This window comes from Lepidochelys olivacea, assembly GCF_965140295.1.
Source record: "Lepidochelys olivacea isolate rLepOli2 genome assembly, chromosome: 3".
In the NCBI taxonomy this organism is placed as follows: domain Eukaryota; kingdom Metazoa; phylum Chordata; order Testudines; family Cheloniidae; genus Lepidochelys; species Lepidochelys olivacea.
The window spans coordinates 193,422,554-193,435,329 of NC_140413.1; the positions used below are offsets into that span (position 1 = coordinate 193,422,554).

General features: G+C 45.2%; 1 protein-coding gene across 7 annotated transcripts in view; it reads right to left on the minus strand.

Moving 5' to 3' along the window:
* Nucleotides 1-12,776, minus strand: part of LOC311518419 (butyrophilin subfamily 1 member A1-like) — a gene marked incomplete at its 5' end in the record, with an annotated part of 52,433 nt that overhangs the window by 16,251 nt on the left and 23,406 nt on the right. For all 7 annotated transcript variants that reach the window (XM_084624223.1, XM_084624227.1, XM_084624224.1 and 4 more), the window contains one exon: nucleotides 11,030-11,377. In XM_084624223.1, the coding sequence (XP_084480349.1) occupies nucleotides 11,030-11,377 (348 nt within the window). The remainder of the gene's footprint in view (nucleotides 1-11,029; nucleotides 11,378-12,776) is intronic.

Genomic DNA, 12,776 nt, shown 5'->3' on the forward strand with positions numbered 1-12,776 from the left:
TGCTTTCCTCTCATCCATAGAGCCAGTTATCTCGTCATAGAAAGCAATTAGGTTAGTCAGGCATGACTTGACCTTGGTGAATCCATGGTGACTGTTCCTGATCACTTTCCTCTCCTTGAAGTGCTTCAAAATTGATTCCTTGAGGACGTGCTCCATGGTTTTTCCAGGGACTTCTGTTTTGTTTGTTTTTAACTCGGTTTGGAACAGGTTTAATTAAACCAGTGATAGCTGCCTTTAAACAAGAGATCTCAAAGTCCCATCCTGTGGGCCAGGGCCATCCCTAGACATTTTTGTGCCCTACATAGCCCCCCTGTGGGGAGGGCTGGCCCCAGACCTCCGCAGGAAGAGGAGGGGGGCGTCCCCAGGCCTCCACAGGGGGGCTGGTCCCAGGCCTCTGTGGGGGTGCAGGAGGAGGCTTGGAGGGCAAGGGGGAAATCACCCCCTAGCATGAGTCAGTGGAGCGGAGCGGGTTGGGGCTGGCTCACTCCACTTCCCTGCTGCCCTGTGAGTGCAGGACTTGCCTGACCCCTGCTGCAGTCCCCTGGGATGTAGCTCAGGGGAAGGGGTGGAGTGGGGGCGGGGCAGGGGCTTTGGGGAAAAGGCGGGGTGGGGGCGGGGCAGGGGCTTTGGGGAAAAGGCGGGGTGGGGGCGGAGCCGGGGCAGGGGCTTTGGGGAAAAGGCGGGGTGGGGGCGGAGCCGGGGCAGGGGCTTTGGGGAAAAGGCGGGGCGGGGCGGGGCGGGGGCAGCTTTCCTGGCTGGCTCAGCAGGCCGGGGGATTGACCTAATTTGGTGCCCCAAATTTCCTGGTGCCCTACGCAGCTGCACAGTTTGTGTATGGCTAAGGACGGCCCTGCCACTGGCCATCTGCAGCCCTAGAACCTCCCCACTGCGGCCCATGGAGGAGAGACGCATGCAGACACGCTGCCGGCAATGTCTGCTGCAGGCGTCGCCCCCCGTCGCTCGCTCCCCCCCCCCGCAGCTCCCATTGGCTGGGGGAGAGGGACAGAGATACCATCACTAGTCACTGGGCAGAGTGAGCCATGGAGGCAGCATCACTTTTTTCCACAATGAATATAAACAAGTCTAAATACCAAACACAACTATCTGACGCGCACCTTGATGCAATCCTGAAGGTTTCCACTGCTCAGTCACTGAGGCCAAACATCAACAAACTGACAGAACTGAAGCATTGCCAGGTGTCTGGCAAACACTAAAAACTCTCTGGCAGGCGAAGAATTGTATAAAGTTATATGACAGTTTTATTATTTCTAAGAAATTTGAAATAAAGAACACACTATAAACATTTTCTTTTCTGAACACCATCTTCAGTGACATTATTGGCCCGCTGGGAGGATTTGAGGACTGGCACCGGCCCTGAGGTAAATTGAGTTTGAAACCCCTGCTTTAAATGGATATAGGAGCGTCCACACAGGAGTTTGCACTCATCTAAATAAACTGGATTAAAAACCAATTTAATTCCAACTGATAAAACTTTCCCATACTGTGAAGGCCAGAGGCTCTAAGGCCTGGTCTACACTTAAAATGTAGATTGACACAGCTGTGTCACTCAGGGGTGTGAAGAATTACAATAGAGTGCTTCTATTGCTAGCTCCTGTTGCTTGGGAAGGTGGATTACCTATAGCAATGGGAAAACCCTGCCATTGCTTTAGTCTAGGTCTGCACTCTGGGGTTGCAGCGGCATAGCTGGGGTGCCATGGCTGTGCCACTGTAGCCCACATAGTGTAGGAGAGCCCTAAGTCACATTTTGGCAGTCTCATTGTGAAGAGGCACCAGGAGCTGCTTGGCAGCTCTGCCTGGGGAGCTCATGGTGTATTTATTGCCTCAGTGAATATTCTCTCACTGTGCTGAGCAGTGGAAGCTGAGACCAAAAGGGTGAAATCCAACAAGGTTTATTAAGAGAACAATGAAGCAACACCCATACTTACAATTCCTGTTTCCTGTTGGTTTCTAAATAAAGACTACAGCTCCCAGCAATCAATGCTGGATCTAGCAACACCACATATCCCTTGTCTTAGAACAAACTCAATCTTACAGCAGTAATAATAATCCAATAACCTGCTACTATAATAATAAACAAATTATGTAATTAACAAATAAACAATAACTAAGAAGTAGTTATGTAACTGTAATTAGAATTCAAGTTATAATAGAAGACTGTTCCTTTAATAATTACAGAACACAGTCTCTAGCCAATACAGTTGGCTGTCAGACTCTAACAGCATATTCATCAGGCCCAATATCCTGTCAGTTATCCTGTATTGTCAGCAGCAAAGTAAAATAATTGGGGCTAATTAGGTAGTATGAACATTGCACTTTGTCTTAGTAAGCAGGGACAAGATGAACAGTGCTCCAGCCTGACCATCTGACAGCTTGTAAGTGTGAGGTCCTTGTGACGGGGTCCCTGGGGTGCAACATGGACTGTGGGACCACTGAGCCCTCTGTCCCTCCAACACAGGGTGCCCCTCACACTGTGATGCTGTGTCAAGCCACAAACCCCTGGCAGGCACTACACTTACACAGCCATCCATAGACAGCAACACACCCAGCTGAGTTACATGAACGCTTCTCCCAGTCACTCATGAACCGACAATAGAGAGGCCCCAGCCAATTCCCCCCAGCTCCACAGCCATGCACACCATGTACCGTCTTGTCCTGGTCAGAAGCCTAACCAGTATAAGTTCATTATCCAAACTGCCCCTTCTTTGATGTAAACTGAGCTGAGATTTCCCAAGCACTTCTACCAAACCACACTGTTTGAGGTAAAATATAAACTATAGAAAGATAGATTTTAAGTCATTATAGGTAGCAAGCGTAGAGATCAAAGTTGGTTACCTAAGAAATAAAAGTAAATTCACAATCTGAGTTCTATAAACTAGACAGGATTTCAATCAAGCAGTGTCTCACCCTGACAAATAGTATAGTTCCTCAATACACAGACTGGGACTCTTCTTCCAGCCTGGAACTGCCCACCACGTACAAAGTCTTTGTCCTCCAAACCTGTTTCCAGGTGTTGTGTTGTGGGGGGAGTGAGGTCAGGTGATGATGTCACTTCCCCTCTTTTACAGTTTCTTCCAGCTTGCTGGAAAAATCCTTTGCTGTGGTGTGGGGATCAGGTAGTCTCCATTGGTCAAGCAGTCTCCATTATCTACATGTTCTCTCTGAGAAGTTTCCATTGTATACAGTTTCTGAGATCCCTTCCTGGATGGGTGTTGATGAGCCAATAACCACTGTCTGCCTCCTCCATTGTTGCACCTGAAAGGTTGGTTGTTGGTGTTCCCAACCTCACAACATATTTCAGTAACACATACATAGCAAAACTTCATAACTTCTCACACCATGATAGCACATACAGTCCAACAGGATATTAATGTTCAACAGATCAAGACTTTTAAAATGATACCTCTCAGGGCAGACTGTACAAAACATATCATAATTATATGACAGTGATGAATATGGGAGGTCCAGGGTGCTACTCTGAGGTACAGAGTGTCAGTCCTTTTTAGAAACAATTTTCGGTTGAGAAGTGAACCTGGGTTCTCCTTTTCCTAACATTTGAGGTTTTCATACTTTTATAAATAAACCACATTTGAATTTCAATTCCCTGGCCCCACAACATTTATCTGCATCTTTTATTTTTGTAGTTTCCACTGAACTTTTTGTCGGATATCCGGCAGCAATGATATATGAGATATAGGCCGGTGTAATCCAGCAGTGTTTAATTTAGTATGCACCTCTCTACCGTGCAATAATTCAGCAGGTGACTTTTGCATTGTGGCATGGCGTGTAGCCCTGTAGATTTATAAGTAATTGTTATGAAGGTTGTCCACACTTTCCTTTCCAGCACAGCTGTCTGCAGACTGTCTTTCAAACTTCTATGGAATTGTTCAATTTCTCCATCAATTTGAGGGTAATACATGATGATTTTCTACATCTAAAGTTAAAGTGTCATAGAATCATAGAAGATTAGAGTTGGAAGAGACTTCAGGAGGTCATCTAGTCCAACCCCCTGCTCAAAGCAGGACCAACCCCAACTAAATCATCCCAGCCAGGGCTTTCTCAATTCAGGCTTTAAAAACCTCTAAGGATGGAAATTCCAACACTTCCCTAGGTAACCCATTCCAGTGCTTCACCACCCTCCTAGTGAAATCATTTTTCCTAATATCCAACCTAAACCTCCCCCACTGCAACTTGAGACCGTTACTCCTTGTTTTGTCATCTGCCACCACTGAGAACAGCTAAGCTCCATCTTATTTGGAACCCTCCTTCAGGTAGTTGAAGGCTGCTATCAAATCCCCCCTCACTCTTCTCTTCTGCAGACTAAATAACCGCAGTTCCCTCAACCTCTCCTCATAAGTCATGTGCCCCAGCCACTAATCATTTTTGTTGCATGCCACTGTACTCTCTTCAATTTGTCCACATCCCTTCTGTAGTGGGGGAGCCCAAAACTGGATACAATACTCCAGATGTGGCCTCACCAGTGCTGAATACAGGGGAATAATCATGTCCCTCAATCTGCTGGTAATGTTTCTACTTATGCAGCCCAGTATGCCTCCTTCTTGGCAACAAGGGCACACAGTTGACCCATATCCAGCTTCTCGTCCACTGTAATCCCCAGGTCCTTTTCTGCAGAACTGCTGCTTAGCCAGTTGGTCCCCAGCTCTAGCGGTGCATGGGATTCTTCCGTCCTAAGTGCAGGACTCTGCACTTGTCCTTGTTGAACCTCATCAGTTTTCTTTTGGCCCAATCCTCCAATTTATCTAGGTCACTCTGGACCCTATCTCTACCCTCCAGCATATCTACCTCTCCCACCAGCTTAGTGTCATCCACGAACTTGCTGAGGGTGCAATCCATCCCATCATCCAGATCATTAATGAAGGTGTTGAACAAAACTGGCCCCAGGACCGACCCCTAGGGCACGCCGCTTGTTGCTGGCTACCAACTAGACATCGAGCCATAGCTCACTACCCGATGAGCCTGATGATCTAGCCAGCGTTCTGTCCACCTTATAGTCCATTCATCCAATCCATACTTCTTTAACTTGCTGGCAAGAATACTGTGGGAGACCGTATCAAAAGCTTTGCTAAAGTCAAGGTATATCATGTCCACCACTTTCCCCATATCCACAGAGCCAGTTATGTTCCCTTCTGCCAGAAAGGTTTCAAATTCCAGTGAGGAAAATTGAGTTCCATTGCCCAACACAAATTTTTCGGGTTCCCTTCCCTGCTACAGTCGACACGAACTTGATGAGTGTAGCAGAGGTGACATATAATAATAATGGACATATAATATCAATGGCAAGCTTTTCCCATGCGGCATCTGGAAGAAGAACAGCCTGAAATGGTGCCACATGCATTACCACCATCTTGTCGTGTAACTGGCTAGTAATGCTTGTTTTTACAGCTGCTTCAACCTGAGCATGCATTCTCGGCCCCAATACAGGTCAGATAGACACAGTTTCATTCTTTCAGCCTCTTGATGTGTATCATGTGCCAGATGTATGAATTTTGTCTACAGTGTGTCTAGTATAATCAACCAGTCAGTACCTCATAATACCCATCCATCTTGTACAAAAATTTTTTGAGTACTCTACAGTAAAGTGGCAAAGCTAGATCAAGCATTTGGGGTTGTGTGGCCATTTTGTTATGAGCTGTTCCTGCAGTCTTTGTTGAATGGGGCATGCTAAGCAAGCAGCTTTGAATTATTCTTGTGTAACAGCTGTGGGGGTGCCTGCTATAAGTGCAACTATATTGTCATCATCTGTCTGTTCGTCAGGTGAAGGCAAGGGCAGGCAGGACAAACAATCAGCCATCACATTTTGAATTCCAGCCTTTATTCTGTGACATACATGAAAGACAGTAGTCTTGCTGACCATCTAGCAATTTTGCCTCCCACTCATCCAAATCCTTTAGAAGTTAACAGTGTCATCAAAGAGCTATGATCTGTATGCCACTTGAAAGTCTGGCCCCAGAGCTAAGTTCTCCATTTTTCCACAGTAAGCAAGTGCTTTCTTTTCAACAGATGAATACTTCCTATCAGCTTCTGTAAGTGTTCAAATGCAACAGTCTCCTCCATGTTGTCATCATGGATTTGAGTAAGTGTTGCTCCCAGTCCATAGTCTGAGGCAGGGTCAAACAATGCAAGTGCTGGACTATTTTCAATCAAATCTTTCACTGTTTCAAAACAACTCATGCAACAGTCATCCAGGCCAAGCTTGAGATTCCCTGGTGTATGTCTGTAATGATGACTGAAGTGTTGTTCAGAATAAACTTGGCATACCATGACGTAAAAGCTAAGAAAGCATGTAAGATTTATGTGTCTTGGAGGTGGTGCTTTTATAACCACCATGACATGGTCCAGGTCAGGTTTCAGTCCAGTTTCCAAAATTATGTGCCCCAGAAATAACAACTCTGTTTGTCAGAATTGGCATTTGGCCAAATTCAGTTTCAGCCCTGCTGTTTTGATGTGGTGTAGTACTGCATGGAAATGTTTTTCATGTTCCCCACAAGTCTTCTCAAACACAATAATTTCATCCAAATAATACTGGACTCCAGGCTGATTCTTCAGAATCACTGACATCTTTCTTTGGAAAGTGCTGGGTGCCAATACAAGTCTGTATGGTGCACGTTTCAAATGGAACAGATCCTCAAGCATAATAAATGCTGGGAGATCTCTCTGTCCTCCTGTAGTATAACTTGGTGATATGCATTCTGTAGATCGAGAGTAGAAAATATCTTTGTGCCACAAAGATCCACCAATGCTGCTTCTATGTGTGAGTGGATAGCTGTCAATCATAATGGCTTTATTAGCCTCCCTTAAGTCTATGCTAAGACAAATACCTCCAGTCTTTCTTTTTGTCACCACTATTGGTGAGACCCATTCAGATGATGCAATCTCTTCAATAACACCATTCTGTACTGATTTTTTAACCTCTTCTGCTACAGCATCCCTGACTGAGAATGGTAGAGAGGTAAATTCTGTCCTACAGCTGTCACTTGAGGTCAAAATTTAGTTTTGTGAGCAAATCCAAATGCACAGCCACGGGGCTCCTCTGTACCATCCTCCTTAAGAGCAGAGACCAGAGTTTGTGCTATAGTGGTGCCAGGAGGGGCAAAAGCAATGTGCCCATTGACTGCCTACATGTTTGGTGAGGGAAATAAATCGCTGTTTAGGATAGCAGTACCCCAGGCATAAGACAGAATTCTGCCGGTATGCGTTATGTATCAAAAGTCTCGGTTGCAGGTAGTCAACCAAGCACAGGGATGCGGTTCATCAAGTAGCATGCCAGGTGTAAGCTCAGCGCAGTAACTGACACATGTCCAAAGTATTGCAGGCAAATCAATTCAGGTAGTATAGAAACTGCTGAGCCCGTGTTCAACATTCATTCCACCACCTGGGGCTTCACTCCTGCTGCAGCAGAGACATGGACAGCACATGTTATTTTATCCACAATGTATGCGGTACTGCTTCCATCCACACTCAGTGCAGTAACTTCAGGCATGGTAACTGCACATACCTGTTGATTAGGCTGGGTTGCTTCAGCATCCCTTAGAGAAATGTCCGCTCTTTTTGAAGGCCACTGAGCTCCCCCTGCAAGCCTTCCTGTGTAGTCTGAAGTGTGGTGTGTACATTCAGAGTGGTGACATTCTTTTCCTTGTATGTTTTGAAATCATTGGGCAGGTTACTTCTTATTTACATTGCCATTGTCATTTTTAAACTGCCTTGTTGTAGTCCAGATGCAGTGGTTCCCCGGTTTGCATCGGACCCGCTGTACCTGAGCTCATTATTTTCACCTCCACCATCTCTGGCTCGATGGGATTAACAATAGTTATGGCTTTCTGTAATGTCAATTCCGATTCAAGCAGTAGGTGCTGTTATAACTATAAAGGGAAGGGTAAACCCCTTTAAAATCCCTCCTGGCCAGAGGAAAAATCCTCTCACCTGTAAAGGGTTAAGAAGCTAAAGGTAACCTCGCTGGCACCTGACCAAAATGACCAGTGAGGAGACAAGATACTTTCAAAAGCTGGGAGGAGGGAGAAAAACAAAGGGTCTGTGTCTATCTGTGTGATGCTTTTGCCGGAGACAGAACAGGAATGGAGTCTTAGAACTTAGTAAGTAATCTAGCTAGGTATGTGTTAGATTATGATTTCTTTAAATGGCTGAGAAAATAGCTGGGCTGAATAGAATGAATATTCCTGTCTGTGTGTCTTTTTTGTAATTTAAGGTTTTGCCTAGAGGGATTCTCTATGTTTTGAATCTAATTACCCTGTAAGGTATTTGCCATCCTGATTTTACAGAGGTGATTCCTTTTTACTTCTATTAAAAGTCTTCTTGTAAGAAAACTGAATGCTTTTTCATTGTTCTAAGATCCAAGGGTTTGGGTCTGTGGTCACCAATGCAAATTGGTGAGGATTTTTACCAAACCTTCCCCAGAAAGTGGGGTGCAAGGGTTGGGAGGATTTGGGGGGGAAAGACGTGTCCAAACTATATTTTTTCAGGAACCCAGATAAAGTTTGGTGGTGGCAGTGGAAGTCCAGGGGCAAAGGGTAAAATAGTTTGTACTTGGGGAAGTTTTAACCTAAGCTGGAAAAAGTAAGCTTAGGAGGTTTTCATGCAGGTCCCCACATCTGTACCCTAGAGTTCAGAGTGGGGAAGGAACCTTGACAGGTGCTCTCTAATACGTGGCACAGCTGTTTTCTCTATGAGCCGATCTCGAATAATTTCATCTGCCCTGTTGCCAAAATCACATGTGACAATCAGTTCCCTTAAAGCAGCAATATACCGATCTGTCAATTCCCCTGGTTTCCACGCTCGTGGAATTTATAGCATGCAGCTACCACATTCACTTTAGACACACACAAAAATTAATGCAGTAAGTGCTGTATCATATTTATTATTCAGAAGGGAAGAGTGTAAAATATACGCTGCCCTTCTGCTCCAAGGCACTAAATAAGCAAAGCACATTTTCTTGCTTCAGAGAGTTCTCTGTCATTAATTGCAAGGACATAGTACTCAGATACTCTTATACAAGCATTAAAGGCAACTGCAAGCTCTTCTAGGCTTTGAAGAAAGGGTGCAGGTGGATTCAGGGGCAGGAGAGCCATCCTAGTCACCAATTTGTTGAGCAGTGGAGGCTGAAACCAAAAGAGTGAAATCCAACATCAAGCAGCTCCAGAAGCAACAGCTGCAGCAGCCGTTGGCCTCAGCACATACATATGCACTTCCCCTTCCTGCTAGTTTTCTAACCTCAAAGACTGCAGCTCCCAGAAATCAATACTGTATCTAGCAATATCACACTGTGCTCCGCTAGGCCTTGTTTGCACACTGTGGGGAGTTGGGTTGGGGACTCTCAAGTATTCACAGAATATCCCCACAAAGCATGGCAGGGAGGCAATTGACTGCATTGCCTTCGTTGTAATAACCTGGAGCTATCCCCTCTCTGAGCACTGAGTATTTTTCCAGGGGAACCCCCTCACTTCACACGAGAGTCCCGAAGTGGATTTGGATCTCAGTCAGTGTAAGTCAAAGACAAAGAAACATAATCAAAATAAGAAATAAAAGATCTGGTCCTGCTGATGTAGATACTGCTCTCTCTGTAGCTTCCAGCCCTTTCTAGGATGGACACTTCAAGCCATCAGAAAAGGATGTTTCTCTTTCTCCTGCACACACTCTTAGAAGTTGTGTGGCAAGAAACAAGAGCCGATTTTAAAGTATTTTTCTTCACCTTTTTATCTCCTCTTGCTGTTTTCTCCAAAATTAAAGGTCTAATAGTCTTTAAAAGGCTTTCATAGGTTCATTCATAGATTCCAAGGCCAGAAGCGACCATTGTGATTCTGACAGCAGACCTTTTAGGAAAAACAGCCAATCTTGATTTTAAAATTGCCAGTGAAGGAGACGCCACCACAACCCTTGGTAAGTTGTTCCAATAGATCAGTGGTTCTCAAACTTTTTTTTTCACGGACCACTTGAAAATTGCTGAGGGTCTCAGCGAACCACATAATGATCTTTCCAAATGTTGTTTGTACCATTAACTGACTATTGTAAAGCACTTTGGATAACAGCGATATATAAAAAACCACCTTAATAATAATTAACTTTTTTTTGTTCTACAAATAAAAGCACACAACTCATATTTTAATATAAGTATTCTTACCTTTCTAATGCAATGGATGTACCTCTCTCCCCTGCCGTGGCAGCCCCCAAGCTGGGGCTGGGAAGGAGAGGGGTCTCTCCCCCACCACAGCAGCCACAGAGCTGGGGCTGGGAAGGAGAGCCTTCTCTCCCCAGCAGCCACAGCCTTGGAGCTGGGGAAAGTCGCCTCTTTCTCTGGCCACTGCAGCCCTGCATGTCCCAAATTCCCCCCACCCCCTCTTCTCACCCCACTGCCCTCTCCCACCTAACCCCTAGTCCCCCCAAGACCACCACCTCACCTTACATGCACATTTTCTCCAGGGTCCAGGCACCTAATTAGTGGAGCCACGCCCGCGCAGCTTCACTAATTAGGTGAGTGGCCCTTCATTCTCTCATGTGCGGCCACCCAGGCGCGCACCTTAGAGAGAACTATCCGCGGACCCCCTGAATGGAGCTCACGGAGCACTGGTGGTCCACGGACCACAGTTCGAGAACCACTAATTAATTACTCTCACAATTAAAAAAAGTATGCCTTATTTTCAATCTGAATTTCTCTAGCTTCAACTTCCTGCCATTAGCTTGTGTTACACCTTTCTCTACTAGACTGAAGAGCCATTATCAAATATTTGTTCCCGTGTAGGTACTTATAGACTTTCTCACAGTTCTTGCACAACAAAGTTGTGAAAAAAACATCCAGAGTGTGGAGAGACACACATTGAAATCTGTCAGCTTATGCCCAGGGCATAGGCTCCTGATGGGAAATAACTGGTAGACAGAAGGGAATTCTGGATACTGGCATGAAAATAAGACACATCTAGTTCCACCTCAAAATAAATTATTATTCTGCTGAGAATTCAAATTAGCAGCCCAAGTTACTGACCTGACACCTTCAGTTCCAGAACGGCTTCTGCATAAAAGCTGTGTGATTGGAAGGAACAGATAAACTGCCCATGGTCAAAGGGGGTGATGTTGCGTATATGCAGGACAACGCTTCCATCCACAATACCATCCTTCAGAAGCTCTGTTCTGCCCCGATAATTTGGTATTTGCTGCTCAGGCTGATCTTTTCCATCCTGATACAGATGGACAGGTTCAGATGACGTGAATTGGTACCAGCGCACCTCCATCTTCTGAGCACTCATGCTGGGGGAGAGGTAACAGGGTAAAAGGGCATCTTCACCTGCAGAGGCCATGATGGGATGATCAGGTCCAATCACCTTGAAATTCACTATTAAAGGAACCAAGACAAACAGAAAATTAGACCAGAGGGGAGCTGGATTGTTTTCATAGGTAATAAATGCTGATCTCTCACAATTGCCTAGGCTGCAACTTGACCAACTAAAAGTGAGCTAATGGTGTCTCAGTGTATCTGCACTGGAAAACAGGTCAAGTTAGGACAGGCTTAGCTAGCACATTAGCTGACCATTGAGCTAAACTCACAGCCACTTTTCCTAGTCAATACCAATCCAGAGAGGATTAAAAAATGGGTGACCTCTGTTTCTAAATTTTGTGAGCTGGTTAATGTCTGCAACCAGAACAATTAACCTGTGGAAGACTGGTTTCAGAGTAGCAGCCGTGTTAGTCTGTATTCGCCAAAAGAAAAGGAGTACTTGTGGCACCTTAGAGACTAACAAATTTATTTGAGCATAAGCTTTCGTGAGCTACAGCTCACTTCATTGGAGGCAGACTGTTTGCTAGACTGGAACCAAGGCAGGTGGCCTCTAGAGAGAAGGATCATACAGAACACCTGAAAGGAGAGGCTGTCTGTGACATGCTGTGGAGCTTAAGGCCTGGTGTACATGGGAAAGTTTTACTAGTTATGCAGGTGTAATTATACTGGTATAACTCCTATGTGGACATCCTTATTCTGGTATAATAGTGACCTTTTTCAGATTGCCTTAAACCCTTTCCCCAGTGACATAAGCTAAACTGAAAAAAAGTATTTTGTTTTATATTTGTAACTTGCTATGTATCCTTTCAAATATAGGTATTTGAAAAACAAGAAAAAATAGTACAAAATCCTTCTTTACCCCTTCCACTTTTGACATTCTCTACTTGGTAGCACATCACACAAAATGAATTTACAGCATGTGTCAGTTACATTCAGCAGCACAAGATCCAGCAAACAGAGCTGTAAACAGGGGAGTCTGAGCGGGAGTTTACAATGGGAGTTTGGGGGGAAGACTAAGAGAGCCAGGGAGAGGAACAGACAGGCTAGTGACGGGAGTGTGTGGTGGTCTGGCAGTGTTTTGGTGCTCATTGAGGGTTTGTTTTGCTGTGGGTGGTGGTGTTTTGATTTGGTTTGTGTTTCCCGGACTAACAGGATGTAGGTGAGAAGGCTATGACAGATACAGAGGCAGTAGTGGTAGTGACCCAAGCAGTGGAAGACATAATGAAGATGACTGGATGTGGAAGCTGCGGTATGTACATGATCCTGGAGGGGGTTCCTGAAAAGAGTATCGTCTGCATGAACTGCCGCCTGATAGAGCTGATGGAAGAAAAGATCCGAGGACTGGAGAAGCAGGTGGAAACTCCGGCTGAGTTCAGAAGGGGGTTCGAGCGGATGATGGAGCAAAGACATGAGGAGGCTGAAGGGAAAAGCTCAGACTTGCAGATGGAAGCAGGAC